The sequence below is a fragment of the Sporothrix brasiliensis genome (assembly GCF_000820605.1).
Source record: "Sporothrix brasiliensis 5110 chromosome Unknown Cont17, whole genome shotgun sequence".
Lineage (NCBI taxonomy): Eukaryota > Fungi > Ascomycota > Sordariomycetes > Ophiostomatales > Ophiostomataceae > Sporothrix > Sporothrix brasiliensis.
Genome location: NW_024467136.1, coordinates 2,215,291 through 2,242,404, shown reverse-complemented (window position 1 = coordinate 2,242,404; position 27,114 = coordinate 2,215,291). Strand labels below are relative to the sequence as shown.

At 53.6% G+C, this 27,114-nt stretch overlaps 11 protein-coding genes across 11 annotated transcripts; 6 read left to right on the top strand and 5 right to left on the bottom strand.

Annotated features, from left to right (window-relative positions):
* Nucleotides 1-4,988: 4,988 nt before the first annotated feature.
* On the top strand, nucleotides 4,989-6,565 carry SPBR_02724 (uncharacterized protein; the record flags this gene model as incomplete). Its single annotated transcript, XM_040761027.1, has 2 exons — nucleotides 4,989-5,360; nucleotides 5,444-6,565. The coding sequence occupies 2 exons, from the start codon at nucleotides 4,989-4,991 to the stop codon at nucleotides 6,563-6,565; spliced, it is 1,494 nt and encodes a 497-aa protein (XP_040620655.1).
* A 721-nt stretch (nucleotides 6,566-7,286) lies between these two features.
* SPBR_03069 (uncharacterized protein) lies at nucleotides 7,287-8,252 on the bottom strand (the record flags this gene model as incomplete). The annotated part of the gene is made up of 4 exons (XM_040761372.1): nucleotides 7,287-7,320; nucleotides 7,418-7,929; nucleotides 8,071-8,120; nucleotides 8,213-8,252. The coding sequence occupies 4 exons, from the start codon at nucleotides 8,250-8,252 to the stop codon at nucleotides 7,287-7,289; spliced, it is 636 nt and encodes a 211-aa protein (XP_040620654.1).
* A 1,726-nt stretch (nucleotides 8,253-9,978) lies between these two features.
* Nucleotides 9,979-10,899, top strand: SPBR_03095 (uncharacterized protein; the record flags this gene model as incomplete). The annotated part of the gene is made up of 1 exon (XM_040761398.1): nucleotides 9,979-10,899. One exon carries the CDS (start codon nucleotides 9,979-9,981, stop codon nucleotides 10,897-10,899), a length of 921 nt encoding a protein of 306 aa, XP_040620653.1.
* Nucleotides 10,900-11,419: 520 nt separating this feature from the next.
* SPBR_02957 (mitochondrial intermembrane space protein mia40) lies at nucleotides 11,420-12,550 on the bottom strand (the record flags this gene model as incomplete). The annotated part of the gene is made up of 2 exons (XM_040761260.1): nucleotides 11,420-11,843; nucleotides 11,910-12,550. 2 exons carry the CDS (start codon nucleotides 12,548-12,550, stop codon nucleotides 11,420-11,422), a joined length of 1,065 nt encoding a protein of 354 aa, XP_040620652.1.
* Nucleotides 12,551-13,305: 755 nt separating this feature from the next.
* On the top strand, nucleotides 13,306-14,355 carry SPBR_03012 (thiamine pyrophosphokinase; the record flags this gene model as incomplete). Its single annotated transcript, XM_040761315.1, has 3 exons — nucleotides 13,306-13,465; nucleotides 13,537-13,610; nucleotides 13,699-14,355. The coding sequence occupies 3 exons, from the start codon at nucleotides 13,306-13,308 to the stop codon at nucleotides 14,353-14,355; spliced, it is 891 nt and encodes a 296-aa protein (XP_040620651.1).
* A 323-nt stretch (nucleotides 14,356-14,678) lies between these two features.
* Nucleotides 14,679-15,670, bottom strand: SPBR_03051 (golgi family SNAP receptor complex member 2; the record flags this gene model as incomplete). Its single annotated transcript, XM_040761354.1, has 2 exons — nucleotides 14,679-15,455; nucleotides 15,665-15,670. The coding sequence occupies 2 exons, from the start codon at nucleotides 15,668-15,670 to the stop codon at nucleotides 14,679-14,681; spliced, it is 783 nt and encodes a 260-aa protein (XP_040620650.1).
* Nucleotides 15,671-17,186: 1,516 nt separating this feature from the next.
* On the top strand, nucleotides 17,187-19,800 carry SPBR_02358 (uncharacterized protein; the record flags this gene model as incomplete). Its single annotated transcript, XM_040760661.1, has 4 exons — nucleotides 17,187-17,268; nucleotides 17,449-18,155; nucleotides 18,226-18,904; nucleotides 19,112-19,800. 4 exons carry the CDS (start codon nucleotides 17,187-17,189, stop codon nucleotides 19,798-19,800), a joined length of 2,157 nt encoding a protein of 718 aa, XP_040620649.1.
* Nucleotides 19,801-20,213: 413 nt separating this feature from the next.
* On the bottom strand, nucleotides 20,214-21,535 carry SPBR_02845 (uncharacterized protein; the record flags this gene model as incomplete). Its single annotated transcript, XM_040761148.1, has 2 exons — nucleotides 20,214-21,156; nucleotides 21,228-21,535. The coding sequence occupies 2 exons, from the start codon at nucleotides 21,533-21,535 to the stop codon at nucleotides 20,214-20,216; spliced, it is 1,251 nt and encodes a 416-aa protein (XP_040620648.1).
* Nucleotides 21,536-22,120: 585 nt separating this feature from the next.
* On the top strand, nucleotides 22,121-23,690 carry SPBR_02728 (nucleoporin nup49; the record flags this gene model as incomplete). Its single annotated transcript, XM_040761031.1, has 2 exons — nucleotides 22,121-22,188; nucleotides 22,304-23,690. The coding sequence occupies 2 exons, from the start codon at nucleotides 22,121-22,123 to the stop codon at nucleotides 23,688-23,690; spliced, it is 1,455 nt and encodes a 484-aa protein (XP_040620647.1).
* Nucleotides 23,691-24,018: 328 nt separating this feature from the next.
* On the bottom strand, nucleotides 24,019-24,975 carry SPBR_03078 (DNA-directed RNA polymerase 3 subunit; the record flags this gene model as incomplete). Its single annotated transcript, XM_040761381.1, has 2 exons — nucleotides 24,019-24,777; nucleotides 24,853-24,975. The coding sequence occupies 2 exons, from the start codon at nucleotides 24,973-24,975 to the stop codon at nucleotides 24,019-24,021; spliced, it is 882 nt and encodes a 293-aa protein (XP_040620646.1).
* Nucleotides 24,976-25,580: 605 nt separating this feature from the next.
* Nucleotides 25,581-26,819, top strand: SPBR_02895 (uncharacterized protein; the record flags this gene model as incomplete). Its single annotated transcript, XM_040761198.1, has 1 exon — nucleotides 25,581-26,819. One exon carries the CDS (start codon nucleotides 25,581-25,583, stop codon nucleotides 26,817-26,819), a length of 1,239 nt encoding a protein of 412 aa, XP_040620645.1.
* Between the last annotated feature and the right edge of the window lie 295 nt (nucleotides 26,820-27,114).

Sequence of the window (27,114 nt, the reverse complement as noted above, 5' to 3'; positions counted from 1 at the left end):
TAAGGGAGGATCATTGGATAGTCACTGGATGGTTGGAAAGTGGCGGGGGCAGCTCTGCACAAGGGTATCACGGCGAGGGTATGAGGGGCCTCCATTAATAGGAGGATAACAACGGCAAAGGGATGGTGGTGACGAAAATGTCACTGGCAATAGGAGTAACTAAGCCATTGTGAAATCCAGTGGGACGACGGAAAGAGGACGCTCGTGCAGGAGGAAAGAAAGGAGGTTCGTCTTTTGATCACGGCTATGGATAAAGAGAAGAGGGGATACTGCGGCTCCCAAACCGCCTCACATGCCACCCAAAGATCAAAAGTGAGGCAGACACATTACCATCTGCTGAGGGCTCTGTATCTTGCAAGGGGTTGTGGCCGCAGTGGAACCGGCCGCTGAAATGGGGCCGTCGGTTGGTGACCAAAAGGTCGTCAGAAGACAGAGAATAACTACTGAGGGCACTGGCCGTGGAGAAAGAATTGAACTGATGACGACGCCGCGACGAGTGGCATGCAAGAAAATCTCTAACAAACCGACAAATGGGAAGAGTTGTTGATGTTGGAAACAGAATCCTAAAAGGGGCATCGACCCAGTTTGAAGACAGGACACTTGTAGCAGGTTCGACTGTAGCCATTGGCCCGCTTCGCTACCGTCGCACCTTCCCTACACGCCCCACTGCATCTGGGTCCAGAGCCAGAATATCTCCGATGGACGATCCACCCGGTTTTGGCAGGGACCCCTGAAGAAACAAAAGTGGGCGACTCGCCGCCAAACTAGCGGCAGTGTCCTGAATAGGAAAATGTGGCTTACACTGTTGAGTTCCCGTGACGGGAAGGAGGAAGTCAGAGAAGGAAAGAGCGCGCTCTGTACGATATTATGCTCACATGCAAGAGCGTCCTGTGGACCTGCTATTTACGGTAATCATGCCATCGTACTGAGAACGTTAATGTGAGTGTTGTTCCTGTTGGACTGAATATTACCTGTCGGACTCGCACTTACCGACGAAGAAGGAACGTGTGGCGGCAGCGCTTGTTACGCGGCGCTTCAACCTGGTTGTGTTGGTGTACTTTTGCTTGAACATGTATATCTTCTCCCACTCGGTGCTTTGTGTCTCCTCTCATGCCGCGGCGGTTGTGCAGCGCAAAGACCCTGGATGTTCGTTTGGGCTGTTTACCGAAACATAACACTCAAACAGCCGGTCGAGGCTGCGGGTGATGCGATTTGTTGTATCTACGGAAAATAGGAATTGCTGTATCCCTCGGCTTTTCCTAGAACCGGATCTCATCTTCGTTTCTCGTTTCTCGTTTGTTGTTTCTTCTTCGTTTTCCCCCTTACGCTCAAGGTTTCTGTCTTGGCAGCTCCATTTGCGGTTGTTTACCAAGCTGAAGACAAGGAAGTTCTTGGAATCTAGTTGCTAAAATTCGGCCGAATTATTTTATTACAGGATATCACAGTCAAAGCACATCGTCCAAACAGGACTTTACATCTTCTACGCATGAAAACCGCGCCGTCCCTGCCCTGGGTGCGCATGGCTTGACTTGCCTTTTGAAATGAAGGGATTACCCACCGTATGTTATATTAAAGGAGTGGTATTATCCAGTACCTGAAAAGCCAAGGCTTGCCAGCCAAGGGGTCAGCCGTATCCGCACTTGGTACAAGAAGAGCCGGATTCGAGAGCTTGTAGCACATGCTGGATTGCATCATAATCAACCTCACCAAAATGGCTCACCAAGCTCGTAGTTCTACCTCTATGCTAGTGACGATATATCGTTAGGAAATAATAGACAAACATGTGTGTGGCATTCCAGTGTAACATACCAAAAGCAGTCGAAGTTCAGCAGAGGTGTACAGAAGCTCATCTTGGCAAATGTTTCGATTGCCTTCACTTTTGACATTTTGACTTCACTTGGCAGACATTTGCGTTAGCTTTCCACTGGGAACAAATATCATCACGGGTTAAATCATATTGACAGAGTCTTGCGGATTGTCACATATTCTGAGAAAAAGAAAAAGAATTGCATGTAAGCCGGGTGTCTCCAATGTTGTAAGAGCGTCGAGGTTAATTAGGTAGACTTCATGCTACGTGCGCCCCGATAGTCTGCGCGAGTCGTACGAAAGCCCTGACAATCGTATTAATGATCTTGGATACTCATGCTACGGGTCGCAGTAAACAAAAAATAAAAAATGAGAAGTAGTAGAAAGGAAGAAGACAAAAGAAAGAGGTAGGGCTCCAACAATAACACTTTCCTATTTCAGACAGCTTGCGCGACTGTGATTTTGCGCGCCTCGGGTGTATTGCAAACATGGTAGTAAATTATACTTGTCGATTGGGACGCAGGGTTCGAGGCAGTGTAGCAATACTCACGACACAGGCACTCTCTGTTTTAGAGGGTTCGGTACGTCGTATGTCGGGCCTTCCCCCTTGTTGCCAGCGACGTTTCACCCTTTGACCCAAACAGCCAGCACTCTCGTGTTTCAGCATCTCACCATCTCTACTGCCGAAAAGCCCACAATTGGCCACAATCGAAAGCTGTTTGTGCTCAACAGTGGGAAGGCAGAAACAGAATGAACAGGGGCCTGTTTCCGTTGTGTGTCTGTTCCCCTTGCTGCCGGCTGTGGTGGGCCTGGGTGCGGCGCTAGAAACAAACCTCATGTATGGAGTAAGTCGTCGGCGCGTATGCACATTCCCTATCTCCGTCAGGCTTGGCGGACAACGTGTATCGAGTCCGACGACTGTGGGCCAGTAAACCAGCCCAGGCACGGTTGGTCAGGCCCGCAAATTAGCCCGTGTGTGTCCGTGAGAAAAACGGCGATTTTCATCGCGGATCCGTGGTTCACGTTGGGGGATGTGAACGACGGACACAACATACATCTCTGTGTATCTCTGAATCACAGTCCAGGCACGTACTGTCCCTGCATCAGACGCTCGTTACTGCTATCGATTAGCACCGGTAAGCTCTATGTTGAGGCCCATGTTCACTTGTCTGTCTTTACCCTTCTCGCCGGGTACCGGGGCTGCTGGCATTTTGTGTCGTGGAGTGTGAATCGTGTCTGTATCTCCGACTGCTGCCCATACACACCATTCGACCGGGGCGATCTGGTAGATCTTCCAGTGATCATTTATGCGTTCCCAGGATTTACCTCGTAGCAGGTGAAAACGGCACGTTCACGACGCTCGTCGATGGCCTGTGCGCAAGACCCGCCGTGCTTTCTGATTCAGCGGTATGAAGTGAGTATCAGGACAGAAAACAAATCCGAGCACCAAAATATGAACTTGTGAGGTTTTATGACACCACTCGACTCGAGAATATTCAAACTGTGTGACAAAAATAAACATTCAGTTCAAAGTGTATCAGTCAACAGGAACAATCAAAAGGGACAAGGAGAGGAGACAATGGGCATACGTGTGGAATTGCATGGAAAACGAATATTCCAAGTTCATCGTCGTCGTGCAGGTTGCAACATAGTATGTTGAATATGGAACCGGTTATTCGAATCAAACAAAACGTAAAAAAGGATGCACGTAAAAAAGCAAAGCCAATTAAAATACATCTCCAAACTAACAAGTCAACAGTTCGACGTACGGTGACAGTGCTGGAATGTTCAAAACGTAGCACAAAACCGGTGCATGACATGGCATGTCCAGTCAGCTTCGGGACGACGTATCACTGGCTGTGTCTGCTTTGACTGTATGGAACGACACGAAGAAATACGGGAGTAATTAGCTGGCGCGACGCCTTGCGGTGTTGGACCCTATTTGCCCGTAGCCTGACGGCCCAGCTCTTTCCGTTTCAAATTTCGGCGGATGGCGCTAAACGAAACTGAGAATTTTCACTTTTTTTTACTTTACAAAAAAAGTGAAGAAAATTGACCCAAAGGCTCCGTAATACGCGCAGCCAACCTTCCGCTGGGCCAATAATGCCCGGCCAGCCAATCATGCCACTGGTTCGACCGTTCCCCATCCCAAAAAGGGTGAGGGTCCACGCCGAAACTCTCGGGCTCCCTCCCGTCGCACCTTCCCAGCCACTCATTATTTCACATCCTTTTCAAAACGCTGGAGCTCCTTCCTCCCCTCCTTGTCTCGTGGCCTCGTTCGACTTCTTTTCCGTCGTCGTTTTTGCAAGGTGTATTCTTGCATTTCCCTCTCATTGTTACCTTGGAAATAGTGAGGATCATAGGACGGGCTTCCTTCGAGTGGAAACGGCTGGTTTTGTTCTTCCATCTGGTTGACTAGTCTCCATTTATTGGGCCCTCATTACACTGTTGTCCATCCAAACCTCCGTTTTGCCCTGCTTTATCTCTTATTTTGACTTTTGAGCCCAGCCATCTGGGCGGTTCCTTGTTCTTTTTCTCGCCATCTCTTTCCTTATATCTTATTACCGTTTGGAAGGCAGTAGGCGCGATACAGGAAGAAGCACCCGCGAGCCACGGTCCGTCGTCCACGAAGAACCCTCGCAAGCATTACGGAGCTGACGACACCTTCGCTCTTTCCCCAGAAGCGCTATTCTTGCAATCTTAACCTCGTATCAACCCCGGTCCTTCCGTTCCGCGTTCTCCGTCGCCCTCTTCGTTGTATTACCGTGTCGCTGCTACAGATTCGTTTACGCTGCCCGCGTTCCCCCTTTCGCCCACTGTCGCACGGCACCCCTTCCCTCCGTCTTCCATTTCCCTCTTTCCTATTCGTTTCCCTCCGTTTGCATCACTAGTTGCCGTTCTCCTTTCCCCAAACCATAGTCTACCCAGCTCTTCCGTTGTCTCTTCCACCACCCCCACGGTCGCCGCTCCGTCTCAAATCGCCACCACTACGACCTTCACGGCCTCGTCCGTATTGCACCCTGCACGTCGCTCCAACGCTATTTGTGCATACTGGTGTCGAGCATACTTCGCGCCGAAACGTGCTCACGGCTAGACCAAAAGGGCAGTAAACATCGACAACCTACGCGCCGTCGCCCTCGACCACCACCACGTCGATTGTCTTTCACGGAACGTCGCCGACCATGTCGGAGGACGAGTCGCCAAGGACCGACGCGCACGCCTCTGTGCCGACCGCGCTCCTACCATGGCAGAAGAAGCCCCGGTTCAGCTGGACGCCAGCCTACGAGACGACTTTTTTCCAGTCGCTCTGCCAGTCTGTTCAGCTGGGCCTTCGCGAGAACATGAGCTTCAAGCCCGAGGCTTGGAACCGCGCGCTGGCCATGCTGCGCGAACAAGGCGCGTATCCGACAAAGCAGCATTTGATCAACAAGACGGACAATGCGCGCAAAAAGTTTCGCCTGTGGCGCGGCCTTATGGAGAACCCACAGTTTACGTTTGACCCGACCACGCGCATAATTAAAGGAAGCGACGACGCATGGACGAGCCATCTGGAGGTAAGAAAACAGCTGTGTGTGGACAGACCTCGGGGGGATTTGTCTGCAGCCCACTAACCGTGTATTTTGTGCCCGTCGCATAGAAAGAGCCTCTCGCCCGCGCGCTTCGCGAGCGCCCTTTTGAAAATGCCGAGTATCTCGAGATCCTGTTCCCCGATGTCGTCGGTTCCGGCGGTCAGCCCAAGCGCGTCACGAAGCCCCGCAGAAAGGGCCCTGACAATATCCCGGGCGGCGAGGCACCACCGGGCACGAGCATCATGCGCCTTGCAAACGGCCCAGTCGTTGGCAGCAACACAGGGGCGACACCCCAGCGGAACAACTCCAGCGCTATCGTCCCGACCGTCAACTCTACGCCAGTTCCTGTTCCGACAGGCGCCACTCCCCAGTCGCGCCAGCAGGGCAACGCCAACTCCGCACAGAACAGTGCGAGCGCACAACAAATACGCCCGACGCTGCAGAGCACACCGAACACAGCTACACAGTCCGCGTCCGCGTCGAACTCGGCGATCCAGCCGCCACCAGCCCCGACCCAAGCAGGCGGGTTGCGACAGACAGGGGTAGGTGCCATTGGTCGCGCAGGCAATGCGGCGGCCTTAACACCCCCGGATGAACCCAATGGCAACAGGAACAGTAACAATGCGGTTGGCCAGGGCCAGAAACGTTTCGCGCCCGGTGGCGACAGCAACACACCGGCGGCAACGACGGCAGCATCCAAACGGAGGCGCACCGACGGCAGCGGCAACGCCAACAGCGCAGCGGCCCGGAACCGCGCCGAATCGCAAGCAAATGCAGCTGCCGCTGCGTCAGCCACGGCCGCCGCCACGGCTGCTGGTCAGACCCCGGCTGGGTCGCGGCTGTCGTCGTTTAGCGATGCCATCATTCCCCTTGGCACCGGCCGGCAGAGCTCCGGCAGCGGCGCCAGTAACAACAGCGCACGTGCAGACGGCATCACTAACCTTCTGGGCGATGTTCTGTCCAAGTACGCCGCCGCTGCAACCCTCGCGTCGACCACACGATGGCCTGAGCAGGCCATGGAGATTTTTTTCTTGGAGTTTGCCGATGAGGATATGGATCTGCAGCTTCGCATCGCTGAGAAGATCTTGACCGACACGAGCAAGGCCGTAATGTTCTGCAAGATGCCAGCCACGCTACGGAAGCACTGGGTGAAGCGACTGCGCGAGGCCATCAGCCGCCAGGGCAACTAACCGATTGGCTGCATGCGACAACTCTGTTCTCCTTACATTCTTCGCCATATTTGAACCTATATCCGGTGACTCCTCACTTCCTGGCATTGTTTGTCTCCTTTAGCGTTCGTTCGGGATCATCCGTTCTAGTCGTCTGCGTTTTTTCGTCCTGGGTTTCCCCGCATCTCTATTCTTTTTACATTCTCGAACATTGTTGTTGCGATATCGATGCATATGAGGCTTTGTTGGCGATCATTCATGATACACATCTTGCGAATCTTGCGAATGCTCCGTTTGTTTTGCAATATTGCTTAGACGGGTTGGGCGTGAACGGGATGTCGCGCCTTGTTTCACCTATTTTTTGTACATTTGTCCGGTTATCAGGTCTTTTTTCCCCCCAATATTGAGGCATGGTGTGTCCTTCATCCCCAATGTATAGTAAAACGTTGTTCAGAGCGAGCAAAATATAAAATGCACAAATTTTATTAGAAATAGAGTGGAATGATCTCCGACAAACAATACGCAACCTAAGTGATTCCAGGCAAAACAGAAATGAATGAATAAAATGCGCAAGGAAAAGGACCCTATCCATTCCAACCCTGAATACCGCCGTGACCAGAGCATGCAAGACTGTTCAAAATAGACGACCCAAAGGAAAATTCAACAGCAAAAATGCAGCGAGCTCGCCAATAAACTCGGCCTCAGAACGTCAATCCTCCCTGCAGTTCACCTACGCAGATAACTACTGCTTCTTGCTCTGTCCCTTGTAGAAATAGCTGGATGGAGATTAGTACACGGACGCAGTCAAAAGGTGAAACGAAAAAAAAAGAAGAAAAAGAAAAAAGAAAATAAGATGGAAGACTGTCGACTCACTTTGCGAGTGTGCTCTCCACGATGCCAACGGCGCCCACCACGGCCAGACCCGTTGCTGTGCTCTTCCAGTCCAGGCGGCCCTGCTCATGCAGGCCCCAGGCGCGGAAGCCCAGGAATGCGCCCAGACCGACAACGGCCACGAGGTTGCCAGCCACAGCCACCTTTGTCGCGGCGGGATGGTCCGACTCCAGGATGGAAAACTGCTTTGTCAGCCAGTTGTCGGCGCGCTTGGCCTGCACCTCGGCCTCGTGGGCCGTGTCGCTGGCCTGCTTCTGGGCCTTGCCAGCGGCCTTTTTCGCCTTCTCCTTTGCGTTCTTGGCAGCGCTCGAGACTTTGGCCTTTTGCGACTCAAAGTCACGGGAAAGACCCTTTGCGTCCGTCTTCACCGAATCGGCCACGTCCTGTGCCTCAGAAGACACGGTCTGCAGATCCGGGGTGTCGACATCGGGGAATGACGTGGTAGAGGCGTTCGACTCGGTGTTCTCGACCTCGGGAAGTTGCGGCGCCGCAGCCTTTAGGGGGTTGGATATGTGAGCTGGCAATACTTGACAAAAAAGACAAGAAAAGGAAAGAATACAAAGCTAGACTGGAACGCCCTAGACGCCAATGTCCAATATTCCACTGAAAAACACGCAGAAAGTGTGGCTACATACCTCTTCGGGGGTCTGCTTGGGGCCTTTGGAAGCGATGTCTGCGTACGACACTGTATGAGGGTGAAGAAAAAGTTAGCAAATATATCAAGAAAGAAAAGGATGCCGTGGGGAATCTGATGGCGGCAGGTTTGCCAATCGCCACGGGAAGAGAGCGAAGCGCTGTACAAAGCGGTAGCTGACATCGCGTACTTTTGCGGATAAGAAAGAATGCGCGGTGGCAGCTAGGAATTATGTGCAGAGAAAGTGTATGCGAGAGACAGAAGCCTGACTGTGAGAAGAATCAAAAATGAAAAAGCGATTCGGTGTTTTGATTAAGCTGCAATGGTTGTGAGAGAAGATGAAGCTAGATGCGGGACAAGGAAGAAGTTGGGGCGAGCTTAGTTTTTATTGTCATTTGATCGTCGGGAGGGGCACAAAAGAAGGAAGAACGAAGAAGGAGAAAGCACAGCGCATGCATGACAGAATAAGCAGTCGCCAAATGGCCTGGTTCTGGCCCTGGTCTGGCTTCTGGCCGCCTGTGGATTGGCGTCTTGCTATGGCGCCCAGATGGTGACTTCACACCCGTTCTCCTGGGCGTGCGTAGGTGGGGTTAGATCGACGAGGGCGCGAGTTTGGCGTGTATTTATTTTTCTACAGGAAAGAACCCTACGAACCCGACGATTGAGCATTTCTGGTCTTTGTCGCGGCAAGAGCAGATGTAATCAAAGACAGTCCCTGGCGGCCAAAGACGAAAAATATGGAAAGAGCTATTGGCCAAATGCGAGACTAAAGCGAAAGCCCGAATGATTGCAAAAGAAAGAAGGCACGAACGACGAGCTGAGTGGGCGATGACAGGAGCGAATGGCGGACCTTGAATGGAGCTGCTGGGCGATGACGTCGTTCTGCGCGAAGAATCGCAAAATCTGCTATGAGAATGGGTCCTTACGTGGACACAGGCCTCCGAGGCCAGGGCGGGTCCTGAGATCGACTGTTTCCGTCGCAGCATGTGCTCCGAGCAGATCGACTTTCGAAAAAGGAGCCAGCACTGCTTGTGGGTCTCACGTGACATCCAGCAAAAAATGCATGTGATCTATCACATGGTACACTTACCAACCGTTCATTGTTGGCGAAGAAAATATGCTGCACTCTGATTGGACAAAGCAACCTCACTTACACGATCAAAACAGAGGCAATATCATATGAAGAAAATTCAACAAAACAACAACGCAATAAATGTTCATAATGTCTATTGTCTTTGGATAAAATTAGTGAGGGCTTTTAATACCGTACGGAAACTTATATCTTAATAATTCATTCCACAAATAGATGGCTCTTTCGAAATATCAAAGTATTCAAGCAAATATTCAAATGTGCACTTTAGGGCATCATAATGAAATAGAATAGAGTCATCTTAATCATGCTGTCGACTTTAGAGAGAAAGAGAGAGAAAGATCTGGGATTGTCTTTATGTACGTCCGCATCGTCAGCCGACAGGTATGTGGAAACACGTCGAAAGTAAAATCATGTGCTTAATTTGGCGTCATCGAGTTTGGGGCTGATGAAAAATGGCTGCGTGGAAGCGTTGCTGAGTATATACAGACAGAATCATCATGGCATTAGTAGACTTCGACGTCACCATGCAAACTCTGATCACGGGTCGATGCTGAGTCCGCTTCAGCCCATTTCGTCCTCAACCAGGTATATATATCTGGCCTTCCTCCCTACTTTTCGACCATTTCGATTTTGAAACTTAACCCTTAACAAACTTTTTTTTCTTTCTGATCGAGTCCAAAAGCTTCATCAGACCTTCCTGCTTCTATCACATACTGTGACTGAACCAGCCCACAAAAGTTTATTTGCAAAGCTCAAACCGTTCCTTTCACATTCGGTGCTCGTTCCACAGGACTGTCTATTTCCAAATTGTTCAAAATGGCTTTCCAGGACTTTTTGACCAACATGGACGACACGTTTGACGTGGCCGAGCCCAATGAGAAGGAGTGTCACGATGACACCATGGAGCACCTTTGCAGACGCGCTCGCAAGCACGCTGAGCTCTGGGCTTGCGATGTCTGCGAGCTGCTTCACGAAATCGACATGAACGACGTTCCTCTGTCGTCGGGCATGGATGCCGTCTATGGTGAAGACCACAAGGCCAAGATGGCTCAAGCTGGCCACGAAACCATGACGCACCATTCCGGGATCAGTCACCACCAGATCCAAATGGCGCTTAAGCTTACTCGCCTTGTCCAGACTGGCCGCGCCAGCAGCTTCAAGGATTACCTTAGCAAGCTGACTGAGGCCTACGCCATGACGGACAAGGTGACTATGCGCCGCACCTCAGCAATTTCTCTGACTCCTCGCATTGACGGGCTTCCCAACTCGTTCACGCCCAAAATTGCAAAGGATCAGAATGACAGTCTGCACTTCCTCCTCCAGACGCTCTACCAGCTGGACGCTAGTCAGAACTCTGTGTGCATCAATGTGTGCCCTCACATTCAGATCACAAAGGAGCAGATCCTGTCCAAGAAAAACAGCTGTGGTCGCTGCAAGCACTGTGCCACCAGCTACGTGTCCAGCGCCACCCAAGTCCGTGTCTTTCATGACTTTGGCTCCGAGTCTAGCCCTGCCGACCTTTCGTGGCAGGCGCACCTCAAGTCACATGTCAAGAAGCAGGGCTCGGATCACGTTCGCTTTGGCCAGAACAAGCAGTCTATGGAGTCGCTCTTTGGCGAGACCATGCAAAAGGGATCTGCCCTGAGCGCTCCTCAGGAGAAGCGCTCGCACAAGGTGCACTCTGTTTTGCACAAGATGAAAACGGCTATGAAGCCAGCGCTGTCTTTTGACTTTTAAGTCGGAGCAGCACCAAAAAAAAGTCTTGTTTCCTGTTGTTGCGATAGTTTTGATACCCCCAGAATGTCTATTAGCTTTAGTTGAGTAGGTTTTTTTCAGTTAAATTGATCGTCTTCAACTTTGCCAAACAATAACATGCCCATAATGCAACGTAGATAAATGCAAATGAACGCGGCAAAGTAAGCAATCAAGAGAGGGATCGTCTATATTTCAGGTATCTACATTCTCTTTTATGTGTGGCATTATTGTTCTGGCGGCAGTATACATTATACACGAGTGTACACAACAATGGAATGAGAAAGGAGGTTGTGGCAGCTTTAAGCTGTCCTAATGAACCATACAGAAACATGAAAGATGCCGACTGTGCTCCGTCGTTCATCCATGTTATTATCATAGTTTATTTTTTTCGTGGCCCATTTTCAAACTCATAACCACGACCGCTGTTCGCCACCCTGCGTTTGGTTTCGTCTAGTGTTGTACAAGTGGTGACCGTTCTTCCATTCGGCTCGTTGTTGCCTCTTTAGTTCTTGTTGGCGCCGGTCGCATCGAAAGCGGCCGTGGGCACGAGGCCATCGTCAACAGCCTCGGCAGGTTTTTGTTCCGTCTTCGCAAATTGGTTGGCCTCGGCTTGCACGACGTCGTCTTTGGGAGCTTCAGCGGCCACCGCCGGGCCGGTCGATGCTGCCGGTGCGTTGTTCTCAGCGGCGGCATCGCTCTTGGTAGTCGGGTTGGTCTCTGTGGGTGCTGCTTCGAACTGCGCAGTCGTCACATCGGCAGGCTTGGGCTGCAGCTGGGACTCGGATGCTGCAGCGCCCTCGGGAACGCCTTCGACATGGCCGGGCCGCTGCTGGTCGTCGGGACCCGCGTTATCGGCGTCCTGCTCTTCGTCCGCGAGTTCCGCGCCGTAGATCTCAGGGTACTTGCGGAAGCAGTCCTGCATGTGCCTATTGTCTGGTTAGCAATGTGATCTCGGAAGCAATCGGATGTGAGCGAGCTGCGGAACGACATACTGGAACTTCTCGATGCAGTCCATGCCCTTGGGTTCTTCGGTCGAGAAAACGAAGCAGCTGAACGCCGCCTTAAAGTCCTCGCCGCACGGGCCGTCGGCCATGCCGCCGAGACACGGGCAGTCCCAGTTGATCTCGCCAGTCTCCGGGTTGAACGCGCCCTGCTGGCTAGCCTCCTCCTCCAGAGCCTCGGGAGAACCGTCGCCCACAACCGCCGCACCCTCGCCACCGGGAGCCGGAGGTATCGATTTGGAGGACGTGGTCTCTGCTGTGTCTGCCTTCTTGCTCTTCGCTGCCGCCGCTGCAGACTTCTCCGCCTCGGCCCGCTGCTTCTCTTCTAGTAGGGAGTCGATGGTGCGGAACTCAGAGTCCTGGGGAGCAATCGCGGCAGCGTCGGCAGATGTCGTCGTCGATGTCGATCTGCTCCTGAGGGAGTTGTGGCGCGCCGCTTCGTCGGCAAAGATCGGGCTCGTGGTGTACCAGTACAGGGCGCCGGCGGCCACGCTCCATCGGGCCACGGTGCCCTTCCACGTGCCATTGCTGCTAGCCGCCGTTGAAGCAAACCGCCGGGGGGCGCCGGACACGGTTGGGTGGCGGATGGTGCGGGCGAGTTGCGCCGAGGAACGTAATGATGCGCGATACATTGTGACCAGTTGTGTGGAATAGGAAGGGCAGGGGAATAGTGTACAAGAAGAGAAGTCGAAAGAAAATAATGAGAACGAAATTGAAAGTAAAAGGAGAAACGATGCGCGCAAATGCCGGAACAAAAGGAAAGGTGAAAAGAGGGAAGAGGCAATGTCACGTTTTCGAGAACGCAGCGTCGATGTGAAAATGGTGAGTGAACAGACTGAGCGAGCTATTTCGAAAAATTTACAGAGCCGAATTGGTCAGCATAAAGGCCGAAACTAAAGCATACAGTGCTGCGTTTCCGCCGTCATCCGGGCGGATGATTGGCTGGCTGAGAGCTAAGATTTTGGCGACCGTGAAGAAATGTATTGTCGCGTGGAAAGGGCGGAAGGCGGACGACGTAATGCACCGCACGTCCGACTGTTACGACAGTTACTTTTATTTACTGTTCTCCTTTGTCAAATATTTACTACAAGATATGATCTTATTTTTGCGAATTTTTTGAAATTTAACCGATGGCTGCACAGTATGCTCGTTCTTCCAAATTTCAGCTACCATGAAATTCTCATTTGCGAAACTGAATAATCACCTATTTCCAAAGTCCCGCCTAGAAGGTCGAAGGTGACAGTGCGTGATACCTGGCCATAAAGGGGATCTCTCAAGCTTCCACTCCGAAGCACCAACCTCTACGAAGCAACCCACACTATCTTAGCTAAGTCTACATTGGGCTTCTTTCGTCGATTGCTACACAGCGTCTTCCGACCCCGCGAGAATGGCTTCCATATCTGCTCCGCCAAACACACCGGTCTTTGACTGGTTTCCAGCCCGGCTTCTCCAAAGCAATCCTCGCAGCGCAGCAAATCCGTATGCTGCCGTCATCCTCAACCAGCCATTAACGAGCCTGGGACCAGCCCAGCGCGTATGGCGGCGTGGTACGTCTGACCATGAAAGAGACGGTATCCTGCCGTCTTGGTGCTGGTCACCAAGTCTAACATTCTCGCAGCACAATTCCGAGTAGCCGCAGACGGAGGCGCAAACCAGCTGCACGACGTAGCGGAGACGGCAGGACAAGATTTTGTGAGTGTTGGTAGTTGCATTTGCTACCCTGCTCTTCCTGCTCTTTGTCGTTTATGGGCATCTCGTAGTTTGCTGACGTCCCACCCAGAAAGACCTGGACGTCATTATCGGTGACCTTGACTCACTTCGCCCAGAGGTCCAACAGTACTTTGAGACCGAGACAGCCGGCCATAAGACAGAAATTATCCATGATACCGACCAGTACTCGACCGACTTCACGAAAGCTGTGAAACTTGTCCAGGACCGGCATCCGGGCATCGACGTCGTTGCCCTGGGCGGACTCGGCGGCCGCGTGGACCAAGGCGTCAGCCAGCTCCACCACCTCTATCTATTTAGCGAGCGGCGACGAGATGCGACTAGTGAGAAGTACCGCATCGGCTGGTCGGACGAGACTGCCCCTCATGGCAGCACATTCCTATTGACAAGCGACAGCCTGACATTTTTGTTGTTGCCCGGCCTCCACCGGATCCACGTCCGCGATCGGCTCGGCGGTGGCGGCGATGGCGGCAACGGCGAGCCGTCTGAGGATGTATTTGCAAAATACGTTGGAATTCTACCTATGCAAGGTCCCAGTGTCATCTCCACGTCTGGTCTGGAATGGGACATTACGGACTGGCCGACGGAGTTTGGCGGGCATATGTCGACAAGCAACCACGTCCTGCCAGAAACGGAGGTCGTTGAGGTGCTGACAAACCGGTCTGTTGTCTTTACGATAGCTCTAAAGGAAGAGTGGCAGGGCAAGTAGCTGCCTTTTTTGGTTTGTTTGTAAAGCGTTTATTAGCTTTTGTGTCGTTTGTGATCAATTAGGTTATTTATTATTTGTGCGTTTTTAGCGGACATGGTCGACTTGGTTAGAATGCCGAAACAGAAATCGTTTCTGCCTGATAATGTATAGAAGAGTGTCCTCCCAAACAATGATAAATTTGTACATATGCCCTATAAAATCAGGACGACCAAGGCAGAAAACGCCGCGCTGAAAGACCACCGGAAACATGAATGCCGTAACGTAACGCAAATAATTTCCCACCAGTTTTCTTTGCCCCAAACCACCCGGTATCACAAGAGTCCTCACCGTAAGTAGTGCAAGCAAAGCCAGCAGAAGAGCACAAATACTACGACACCAGCCCAGAAGATCCACTTGTCTTCGCGTGCCCGCCGTTCGATCATGCGAATCGTGTCGCCGCTGATGCCCAGTGTGTTTGCCACGGTGTACATGCGTTTCTGTGTGTTTTTGAGCATATCCCGCTGGTTGCCCAGGTCGCCCAGGACCGCCTGACCCCGCGCAATGTACTCGTCCAGCGCCGTGTTCGTGCTGGCAAAGAAGCTCTGCTCGCGCAGCGCGTGCGCCTCGCGCTGGTCCTCGGCCGTGCTCATCGTCCTGGAGTGGCCGGCACCACCGGCACCGCCATAGCTGTGGCTGCCGCTCGCTGTTGCCGTTGCCGACGTTGTTGCGTACGGGTTCTCGGGCGTTCCTGCTGCGTATGGCCGACGCCCCAGTAGCTCGGTGCGGTTCGACTGGTGCGCGGCCTCCTCGCGTGCGGCTTTCAAGCTGTCAAACTGCGCGCGGAACTCGCCGAGCTCGGTCTGGAAATTGCGGATGCGGTCAAATGCCTTTTCTTGTTTTGCCGGGTTGAGTTCCTGCTTGGCGAGTGCATTGTATTCGTCGACGGTGCGTGCAAAGGCAGTCAAGCTGGCGGACAGCGCGCCAACCGTGGCTGCAGATACAGGCTGCTGCAGATGTTGTTGTGGTGGTGCAGACGGGTCGGCGCCGAGTGCTGCGGAGAAGGAGGAGAGGTCTTTGCGGATGGATGTGCTCTGCTTGAGCGCGCTGTTGAATGCGGTGTTCTGAAGACGAATATTAGAATCATGGACATCCTAAAACAGGCAAAGAGGGTCGCGTAGGATCCAGCTTTACCATTATGACAAAGTCGTTACCGTCGATGGACGGGTCGCGTGAGGAAATGGGATGCGATAAAAGAAAGGGGTCGGAAATGTATTGCACAAGGCGCGTTGGCGTCGTTATTGTCTTCTTTTTCTGCCTCGAAACCGCTGACCACCATGTAAATATTGGTAGTGTCGGTTGCCGCTGGGAGGTTGTCGATCTGTTTTTTGCTTTTTGCCTTTCCCGTTTATTTTGCTGTTTGGTGAACGTATGGGGGTTCTGACGTAGTCGAAGTTTCGTCGTTTTCTGTGTTCTGGCCTTTTAGGAGGCAATCGTGGCTTAATCCCTTGGATGGCAAGAGCTCTTGTCGTCCCAGTTTTGTGGGCCTGGTTTCTGCCAGGGTAGCTTGGCTCGGCCATATTGACCGCCTTCCCTACATACTGACAATTTAGGTCACGTGACAATTTAGTTATTACACATGAAGGTGACGTCGATTCTTCAATGTCGCGAGATAACATTGACCTCTTATGTCTCATAAGCCTTGGTCGCCCCTTGTTGTGGTCGTCTTCTTTTTTTATGTATTCGTGTTCTATTGCCTAGATTTCAGTACAGGCCTAGACAAAAGCTGTTATTGGTGCTGCGGATCGAGGAGTGTTCCCAGTGTGTGAAGTATATCAAGCCAACGACGATGCCGAACAACCAGATGACAGCGTTGCCATAGGTTTCTGCTCGCAGAAACAATTAGAGCGTTCGCATCAGGAACAGCTGGTGTTGCTTTCAGAACCATGTGCAGTGGAAATCATCTCTCCGTATTGACGCTTTTTAGTGCTATCCTCTGTCTAATAATTGCCTATTATGGACTAGCTAACTAAGCATCTACTCCTCTTGATTCGCACCTTCCGGTGGTCATTTTGTGTCCTATGGGCAAGAAGCACGTGTGATACAACAAAGCCATCAATAACAAAAAGGGAAGAAGATGGAACGTATTTATGTTTTAAATTTTCGACAACAAACGAAGCATTCACTGTCGCCTTTTCGCCACAACCAGCAACCTGGGCCACCACTGGACAGAAGACGAGGTCAGAGCATTAGAGAATAACAGGCTCAAAGCTCAAATCAGTCCCTCGAGAAAGATCAATACAGGAAGCGTCAGAACTACTATGGAGAGCCGCACGACAGATTGAGGTGGAAGACTGAAGTGTTTCATTCTCTTGCGGGGAGCTCGTAGCCAGTCCCCAGGCGGATCCAGCTTCCGGATGATCCAGACGCGGAAGCCGCTTGGCTTGTCTTTGACGGGCGGGCTGAGCCATGGCCGGCCTACCTAGGTGGGAGGGGCCGGTAGGCGTTCCAAGACACTTCATACTCCTCCCGGACACAGTGATTATGTCTTGGCAAGACGAGGCTGTCCTGTGCCTAGTGGACGTCTGGAGAGATTCAGCCAGGGGCAGGATGGTTCTTCTCTTGCTTCCATTTCTTCTATTTAAGAGAATGGTCTCGTCGACAATCTGCGCTTTAAACTTTGACTTTCACACCATCTCTTTTCATACTCCGCACAAAAGCCTTTGATTTCTCTGCCGACCTCTATTTTCATTCCTTGCTCTCTCCTTCTCAATGTAACCACTTCCATATTCAACACCAACCATAAAGAGTACGAGTCCTAACTGCTCCGAGTATTCAAAACCATATAGAGCAACATGGACGGCTCCACCGCCAAGCCTCTTGACTACCTACAGGTGCTGGATGAAAGTGACCGGAATATATTTTTCTTCATCCTCGGTATGTTCTCATTATTTTCAAACAAATGTTATACCTTCACGCAGAGAGAGTTACATTATATCGCAAACTAAAACTATTCCTCGCCAAAATTAGACTGCATCACAGACCATCTTATCTATCACGGGGAGCTTCCTTCCAAGAGCTTCCTTGAAAGCCTCACTGGCAAAACACACATCACAGACTACGTTGCGGCTTACGCTGGTCAGCAAGACCAAAGCACGCTACGCAAGAGCGTTGCTGCCCTGCAAGCGTGGAAGCCCATTTTCTTGGCTATACCACCAGGCCAGGCCACTGGTCATCGCATCTCTAAGTCGCTTTCGGCCAATAAAGGAACGGATGCTCCGCTCAATGGTGCCACTCTTCTCGATGGACGTGCTGTAGACTGGCCCACTCGACTTAAGGAAAAGAGCGAAACCTACTATAGCGACACGAGCGGCCCCCTCATCCGCAGCTACTACGAGGCCCGTCAAATACGTGCCGAGTACGGCAGCCGTGATTTCAGGTCGGTGCCGCCAGAGCGTTGGTCTGACTTTCCGACTTCCATCGAAGAGCAGCAAAAGCTCGTATGCAAACTCTATGATGCTATTCTCAACATGAATGGCATCCTAGAAAAGAAGCGGCCATTGTCCTTGAAGAGCTCGAGCAGCGACGATAGCGGCGATGATGGTGATGTTGACTCCAGTACCCCTGCTACGTCACGGAAGCGATCGGCCACAGAGAGAGACGAGGACGGCGGCAATACTAAGGATGCGGCCGAAGCCAATACTCCACAAATGAAAATGGTCTCTCCCAAGAAACCCGTTCCGCCACAAAAGGAAACAATTAGTGTTTCCAAGGTGAAGGGTCTCAACCGCATCGAGGTCGAGATGCTCTCCTGGGAAATTTTGGTATGGACAAGCCTCCTCGAAATGCTGGATTCTCACATATGTGGTGGCGACTAACACCTTACTTTTTTAGTACGCAATCCGCGATATCGACCGTGGCCAACTACCTTTTATGAATTGGAGTGGCCGCGACTGGAGCTGGGACTCCCAGTTCACTAGCTTCAATGACCGGTTTGAGGCTGTTGCTACGACTCTACGCCGTTCGAAGGCGGCCGTCTGTAGCCTGCTCGAGTCTGATTACATGGCCCGGCTGGTGGCACACCCACGCAGGGAGTATCGCCGAAAGGAGAACAATCGTTCCCAGAACGCGGAACGCAATGCACAGGTGTTTGTCGGTCGACATGCCATTGGAACGGGCCAAGTACAAGTTGGCTCATCGGGTGATTTGCGGGACCGTGACGGCAACGTGGTTGCTGCCGCTGGAACCGCCCACAGTGGCTTGATCGAGCAGACACGCAAGCTTGGCGAGATGAGCCGGCGGAGTCATGCTGCAAAGAAGGCGAAGACGACAGCTGGAAATGCCACAACATCTCTCGAGAACGATACTGCTGGCGAACCCTCAGGAACTGCGGCTGCGAATGGCTCTCCGCCACTGTCCTCCCAGAGAAAGCCCCGCGTCCGGAACCGGAAGCTCGCAGCCAAGACAGAGACCTCCACTACAGAGCAGTCTACATTCGGAACATCCGAAAGTACCGTTGCCGACGATGCGAGCCAGGGCCAAGGCCAGAATTCGTCGACGAATTCGAATATGAGTGTGAGCTCGGCCGTGCCTAAAGTGGCAACGATACAAAACGGACCTGGATTCACCCCGATGGCGCCCACTCCTTTCTCCTGGCCTCAAGAAAATGGCAACACTACAATAGCCGTAGCTACCCCCGTGGCTCCGTTTGATACCCTAGTTACTTGGCCGCCTGTAAACCAAGGCTTGATTTCTAACGGCCAAGTATCTTTCCATCCAGGAAACAACCACAGCAGTGCTGCTTTTCACGTTGACGGCTCATTCATGGGCGGCGGCGCGAGTAGTAATGAGTTCCCGTCGGTGGCCAGCGGCTTTGCGGTACTCAATACAAATGCACGGCTCAACAATCTCAACATCATTGGAACGAATACGTTGACACTTCCGTTTCGCCCAGCCGCTGGTGAAAGCAATACTCAGCTGCCGGCAGCCGTAAACAACGGAAGCCGCCCCGGATCAGATCAAGACGCGGCTGCTATGGTCTCTGATGCTCCCATGGAAGATATTTTCAGCATGGAAGTCGGAGTCACCACAGGTGTCACTGGAAGAGATGCCACCGTGGGAGGTCATAGTAGCAATGCTGCTACTAACCCAGCGATAGCCCCGTCCCAGCTGACTGTGGCGGAACCGCCGATGCTGAACCCCATAGCATCACCATGGGGTACCGACGAGCATATGAGTCTTCTCTACCAGATGGCGCTGTACAACAACTCCATTCAGAACATTCTGGGCGCCAACTGTACGCCAATACCGAACTTGGCCTCGTCCGCAGCCATATCTGGTGATTCAGGTCTCGACACGAGCATGTACACTATCCCTGATGACTCGTGGGCTGTCAATTACGATACTGACTCTCCCGAACTTGGCGACGATGGTAACTCGAGCCACAAAGAGAATGGTAGGAATCACTGAATATGGGCCTTTACTTTGTGGATCAGGTCTTAATTACGGTCTTTGGAATATTTCACTTTGTAAGGAGGTATTGCATGGTCGGTTTACTGCTCTCAGATCGATTGAAAGATGCAGAAAGCGTGCTTCTGGTGTTCGTTTTTTAAACCTTTGGAGAGTCGTTCTTATTTGTTCTATTTTAGAGGTGCAAAGAGGTTCTTTTAGTACGGATATCTGTCGGTTAAAGGATAGTTGGCAAAGATAGGACGGAGTATTTTGGCGAAGAACGGAATAATTCAGGAGACCACTTTGGAGGGAAGTAGGCACAAGATGGACAGGGACTGGAATTTTATCCTGCTATAAATAAAGGAATTGAAAAAATGAAGAAGCTCATCGCTTTTGTTTTAGCTCGACCTGACCAGTTATGCCTACAAAAACTACCAATTCCTCCGCCCGCCTCGGCCCCGGTTAAACCCACCGCGAATAGCATTGCCGCCGCCCATGGTCTGGTCGTAGCCACCGAAACCTTGGTTGCCGCCAAAGCCTTGGTTACCGTAACCACCGCCGGCAGCCGCTCCCTGGCCGGCAGCACCACCAGGACCACCACCGCCCATTTGTCCCATCATGGCAGCCATTGTCGCGGGGTCCATTTGGCTGGGGTCCATGCCCGACGCCATCATCTGCTGGAGCATCTGCTGCATCTCGGGCGGTATGCCACCGTCCATGCCTGGCATGCCCTGCATACCGCCTTGGGCAGCACTAGCCGCGGCAGAACCACTGCCGGCACCAGCAGCACCGCCAGAGCCCGCATTGTTCCCGCCGGCCGCAGTCGAGTTGGCACCGGGCCCGCCAGCAACCACGCCGCCCGAGGCCATGCTGTTGCCGCCGCTGCCAGCACCAACAACACCACCAGGCCCACCCGGCATACCGCCCATCCCCGGCATGCCGCCCATCAGCATCATGTTGAAGTCTTCCATCATGCGCTTGTTGGAACTGGCCACGGCGTCCTGGTTGTACTCGGTGCGCAGGCTCTCCTGCTTTTGTGAATAGAGGGCCCAGGTGAACTCGTCGAAGCCGTAGTTGAAGTAGTCGCTAAGATCCGTGCCCGGCTTGCGCCACGGTTTGTCGTTCTCGGGGAGGTCCAGGTCAATGTTGACTTGTGTGATGGGCTTGCCGGTGGCCTTGTGGACGGGAATGGCGTTGATGTCAACAGTCGATGTGGACACGGCTGGGTAGTCGGCGGACGGTTCGCCTGCACTGCCTCGCCGTCCTGCTGCAGCTGCTGCCGCTGTGTCGTCAGACTTTCCTGTCGCCTTGGCGCTCCCTTCGCCAGTGGTTGACCGCTGTGGTATATTGCGAATGTCGTTGTACTTCGATTGTCTGGGCAGACGTGTTAGTGTCCATACGGTGGAATAGCAACTGGGAGCGCAAGAAGCGAGAAATGTACATACGAAGGAGGGGCTGCTTTTGTGCCGTCTTTCCGTTCCGTGATGATGTCAATGTCTGAGTCGTCGTCGTCCTCTTCCACACCGTCCTCGACCTCGCCGCCGTCTTCGTCCATGGCACCACCATCGTCGCCATCACCATCTTCTAAAGCGTCTGCATCATCACCCTGCCCAGCGCCCCCTTCTGTTTCTGCTTCAGCCGAGGTTTCTTCTGGCTTCAGGTCTAATGCTGCTTCAGCATGCGTCGCGGCAGATGTCTGCTCTTCGGGCTCATCCGGCGCGTAGAAATCGTCGTCATCGTCGTCGATATCCATATTGCGTGGGTGTATATGTGTTCTAGTGAGCGTGATACGTAAAGCTGAGAGGATGGAGTGCCGTCGTGTGGTGAATCGTGGACTTGTCGCAGCGTAGCTATGTTGGACGAGGTTGGCAAAAGCGGCAAAATCGCAAACTAGGGAGACCGCTGCTGAAGCTTTGTGTCGACAGCGCCCTTTGTCGTGCATTACACCAGGGAGCTGTTGCCATATTTGGTGGCAGGGACGGTCAGAGAGCGGATTTCTGCTGTTTGCGGCAGGTGCACGTGACAACTTTAGCCAGGAACAGCAGGCGGTGAAGCAAGAATCGCGCCTGCTCATCCAAAAACGCGAGAGCTCTTGCCTCAAGCAAACCAAGTGGCAGAACCCCAGGCCCAGGGCGACAAGGCGCCAAAATTCCCAGTTGAAAGGGGAGCCCCAAAAATACCGGTCACCAACGCTTTTCCTAAAACCAACAGCAACAACAAACCAACGCAACCACCAAGACCACACCGCATTCTTAGAGACCTCCGCCCTTTTTGTCTTGCATTTCCTGCCTCGGCCCCCTCCCTTTTTGTTTGGTAACTCCGTCCGCATTCTTCTGCAATGGCGCTAGCTCGGTCAGCGAGCGTGCCTGGCGGGCTGAGCATCAACACAGGCGCGGCCAACCTCTTGTGAGTACGGCGTGCTTTTGCGCTCCATCCTCGCTCGGATCCGTCCTGGATCAACACGGCTTTTGATCACGACTTCGTGCCGTCCTGTTCATTTACATTCACTAACACGCCGCAGCGGAAGTACCGCCACATCCCAAGCTCCAGCAAGCAGCGGTCTCTTCGGCTCGGCCACGACACAGACAGCAGCCAAGCCAGCAGGCGGCCTGTTTGGCTCCCCAGCAACAGCGACGCCAGCACCGGCGACCTCTACACCTTCTCTCTTTGGTGGCGGTACGGCAACGACAACAGCGGCACCGGCAGCAGGCGGCCTGTTTGGTGGTGGAGCGACGACAGCGGCAGCAGCCCAGCCTGCTAAACCAGCACTGGGCGGACTATTTGGCGGAGGCAGCACGGCGACGACAACAACGGCGGCTCCTGCAACAGGAGGTGGACTCTTTGGTGGAGGTACGGCAACGGCGCCGGCGACAACGGGCGGTGGTCTCTTTGGCGCGTCAACAACCACAGCGCAACCTGCGGCTGCCACAGGTGGTCTGTTTGGAGCAAGCACAACCACGCCAGCAGCCGCAGCACCATCGACAATGTCTGGTGGTCTATTTGGCACCACTGCACAGCAGCCTCAGCAGCAGCAGCAGCAGCAGCAGCAGCAGCAGGCACAGCAACAGCAACAGCAACAACAGCAGGTCGTCCCTGGGGTGCGCATCGACCTGTCCAACCTCAAGGGCACGACGCGCTTCAATGATCTGCAGGAGAGCCTGCAAAAAGACATCATTGCCTTTGACACAATGATTCAGTCCTTCATTGAGCAGAAGAACCAGGTCGAGGCGTTCCTGCCGGCACACAGCGAGAGTCTCGAAGCCATACCGGGCGACGTGCGCTTTGTGGCGCGCAAGTACGACGGTGTTTCGGGCGCCATGGCGTCTGATCTGCAGTCCATCCAGACGCTGCGCGAGACGGTGAAGCAGGACGCAGAGCACGCGCAGCTCAGCTTCAAGGTACTTGACAACCAGAAACTGCCGGCACAGTTCCACACATCTGGCCTGTGGTCGACGACAGGCGGCGCTGGTGGCAAGAAGAACGGGCGCGGCGGCCGGGACGGTGTCCGTGGCGGCGACGACGGCAGCGACGGAAAGGCGGGCAGTGACCGGGGCGGCGATGGTGGCGGCCGCACCGACCTCATCAACTACTTCTCGCACACGGGCGACGAGATCGGATCGCAGCTGCGCAAGCTCGAGTCCAACCTGGGCGAGATCGAGGTGCACATGTACAGCGTGCAGGCAGGCCTGTTGGAGCAGCTGCAGCGTGTGGCGGCGTCCTCGTCAAACGGTGCGTCGTCTGCTGACGCGAACGGCGAAGGTGGCAGTTCGGCCAGCGACAGAGTCGCCGAGCTGGCAGCGGTGCTCCGCGACTTTGAGGAGAGCATCCTGACGGTGGCCAGCGTGGTGGGCTCGGCACGAGAGAGCATGACGGGCCTGCAGCTGGGCGGCTTTCTGGGTCGGCGGTAAGGAGAGAGTCTGGGGGCGTAGAGGGCCATGGGTGTTATTTTGTATCATGTACGTCTAGACATTGGAGAAGGAAGCAAAGATGAGTGGGGCGGCGGTCACGGCCGCGGTTTGATTTGATTTTCGTTCTACTTGGCGTAATATAATGAGTCCGACTTTTATTTTTACATCCAGTATTTTGTCCTTTCGTCGTGAAAATAGAAATAGCATCGTCAGTCATTACGTGATCTATAGTTAGGTGGTGCATACAGCATACACAACAGGCCCAAAGACACAAGCCGTTTCCCAAAACGCCGTTCCGAATGTTCTGCCCGCCCCTTCTTCTCTCCCCCTAATACATGCCTTCGTCACCACCTCCTCCGCCATCGTCAAATTCGTCGCCATAGTCGTCGTCGTCCCCATTGTCAAAGGCTGCTTCTGCGTTGTAGTCGCCCTCCTCATCGTCGTCGTACTCCTCGTCCTCCACCTCGTCGTAGTCGCCCTCATCCTCAACCAAGTCAAACTCGACATTGTCTTCGTTGTCCAGGCCAACATTCTTAAACTTCTCCAGTTGCTCCAGCGCCTTGTGTGTTCCGCTCTCGCCGTCCGCACCGTCCTCGGCCTTCTTCGTCTGGAAAATGTCCTCGGCCGTGCGCAGCGACGTCACGTCCGACAGCGCCAGCACGCGGTCGCGCATGTTCTTGGCACCAGCGCCGCCCTTGCCCAGCCGCCCGTCGTCGTTGCCGTCGAGCGTGGGCCACAACTCGGGCGGGAACAGCTCTTTGCTGAACGGACGCGCCGACAGGTCCGGCAGCGCGCGCTCTGTCGTCTGGAACCGGTGCGAGTACATGGGTACAGACGTGAAGGGGTCGATGGTTGCCTTATTGCGTACGCCGTACTGCCGGTTGATCTGGTCCTGGCCGTACGCCTTGCCGGATGCGCCGCCGCCGCCAGGACCGCCGCTCCCGGCGCCCTCAAGGCTCTTCCATGTCCGCGTCTGCGTGTACAGGGGAGTGGAGTGCGTCTGTTCGCGGACGAGCAGGAAAAAGTCGACCGCCTGGCACTCTTGCTGCGTCAATGGAGCAGCCATCGGCGCAGAGTACGCCTTTTGCTATTGTTAATGATGCGCATGCATTATTGGGGTAGCGTTTCAAAAGCACCATCTCTTAGAGAGCCTGGAACTCACCGGAAACAGTTCAACGGGCCGCGAGTCGGCCTTCATTGTAGGGTCATCGGACCATGGCGCACCAAAACCGCCTCGCCGTCCTCCGCGACCGCCGCCGCGACCGCCGCCACGACCGCCACGCATCGTGTGTTATGTATGGTGAGGACAGGAAGTAGACAGAAAAATTGAGTACCGAAGACGGGGCAGGCGGGCAAATGTAACGCGTTGGACGTTGGTGACATGCGTATGACCGCGATGCGATATGGCCTATGACTGTAGATTGTCACCAATTCTCATAGGCCTTTCCGTCCTACAACTTTTTTTTCTGCCCGTCAATTTTTTGGACGGTGCATTCGCTAGTGGCGTTCCGGCATTAGTGGCGCGGTACAGTGAGCATATCAGTAACCAAGTTCGCCGTTATCGTCCCCCACCGCCCAAAAAGCATGCTGTAAGGTACCCAACCTGCAGGCGGTGCGTCGGCCCAATAGCGCTAGCCCCGCGTTTTCCTCAGCCGGTCCCCATCTCGCAGACAGCTCCTTCCTCGTGGCGCACCTATTAGAGCTAGGCAGAGAAACAACTGACGACACCTGCCAACTTAAAAGGCGTCTTCGTCGCAAACAACGGCCACAGCGGTGCGCTTTTGGGACATCAGGCTTGGGGAAGCTGGTCGTCTGGCATCCTCCAATCTGCAGCTTCTCATATAGTGACAAGCGATTTCAAAGCCTCATACATTGAACCCCCCACCCATCATGGACCACAACGCCCCCATCTCCGGCCTCGACGACCTCGACCGGCACCTGGATGCTCTCTTGGCTCTTCCCAGCAATGCACCGCCGACGGCGACCCCAGCCTCGGTCCGGTTTGATCCAGCACTCTTTGACACCGTCGAGCTCCAGCTCACCGAAGGCAACATTCCTGCCCTCATACCCCGCCTGCTGCCCAAGATCGTCGGCGTCCTCCAGAATCCAGTCGCCGTCGGTTCCGAAGCCAATGCCGGTGTATTGTCCTCCATCGCCATCAAGCTGCTGGGCCCTGTCTCGTTTGGTGATGCTCTGACGCTCGCGTCTGAGGCCAACCTGGTCGCCGCTCTTGGCGCAGACGCCGCGCCTGCGACCAACGTGCTGGCCATGACGGTGGTCCACAAAGCCTCGGGCGGCAGCAACACGGCCAGCCAGCGCCGTGCTGGTGCAGCCGAAGACATCACCCGTCTCTCGACTATGAATGCACTGCTCTCCGCGCTGGTTGTGCGCTGGCTGGCGTCGCCGGCGGTCGAAGTCGGCGAGTGCGGTTCACGTGTGATTGGCGACCTGCTGGATGTCGACTGCCCACTGCCACCCGTGCGGTATACGGCGGCACAGAACGAACCAGGACGGGGAATCAACGGGTCTCTGAGCGGTATCGCAACAACGACGATTGCGCCGCCATCGCCCCTCCGCACACGACCGGGCCAGGGCCAGTTGTGGAACCGCCTCCTGCACGATCCAACCTTCTATCAGGACGTGCTTGTGGCCATTTGCCGTGGCACCCACCCAGAGACGTCTGGCAACACGCACCAGCAGTCCATTGCACAGGGGCGTGTCCTGCGGCTCGTACCGCGCTTGGCCGCCCTCAATTTGGCCGCGGTCGCGACTGGTTCAGAGAGCCTGCTGCAGTTTGTCGCCCTGCAGATGGTGGACACGTCCGATGTGCTGATGCACCTTAGCCTGGTGGACTTCTACGAGACGCTCGTAAGCGTGTTGCGCGTGGCTGCAATGGCGAGACGCGTGTCGTCGGCCGCAACTGGAAGTGAGGACAGCGGCAACAATGTCGACTACACCATTGAGGTTTTGCGAACACTGCTGCGAACGGCCACGGCACAGGATCCGGAGCTCCTACAGTCCCTTCAGTCATTGCCGGACCGGACAGTCCCTGAGGAGGCGGATGAGCTTCGGGACTGGTTGCGGCAAATACTTCCAGCGTCTGCAACGCGAGTTTCTGGGTGGCAGTAATAGAAAATACAGCATATGCAGGGAGTTTGAGAGCTTGGGTCTTTTGTTATTGGGGCGTTGTGTGTTTGTTAACTGTAAATCTCATCTTTTTTTATTTTCGACTTTTTGCGTCTTACAATAAATAATAAAATGTTTTACACAATATAATTATATTTATCTATTATGACATTATTTTCATACCAATGAAGCATAAGCAACCAACCCGTAAAATAATATCTTCTGTTAATTTCTCTTCCTTTCGCAGTCTGATATAACCCCTTTCATTTCTCGACACGAACTATCGAAACACGAAAAA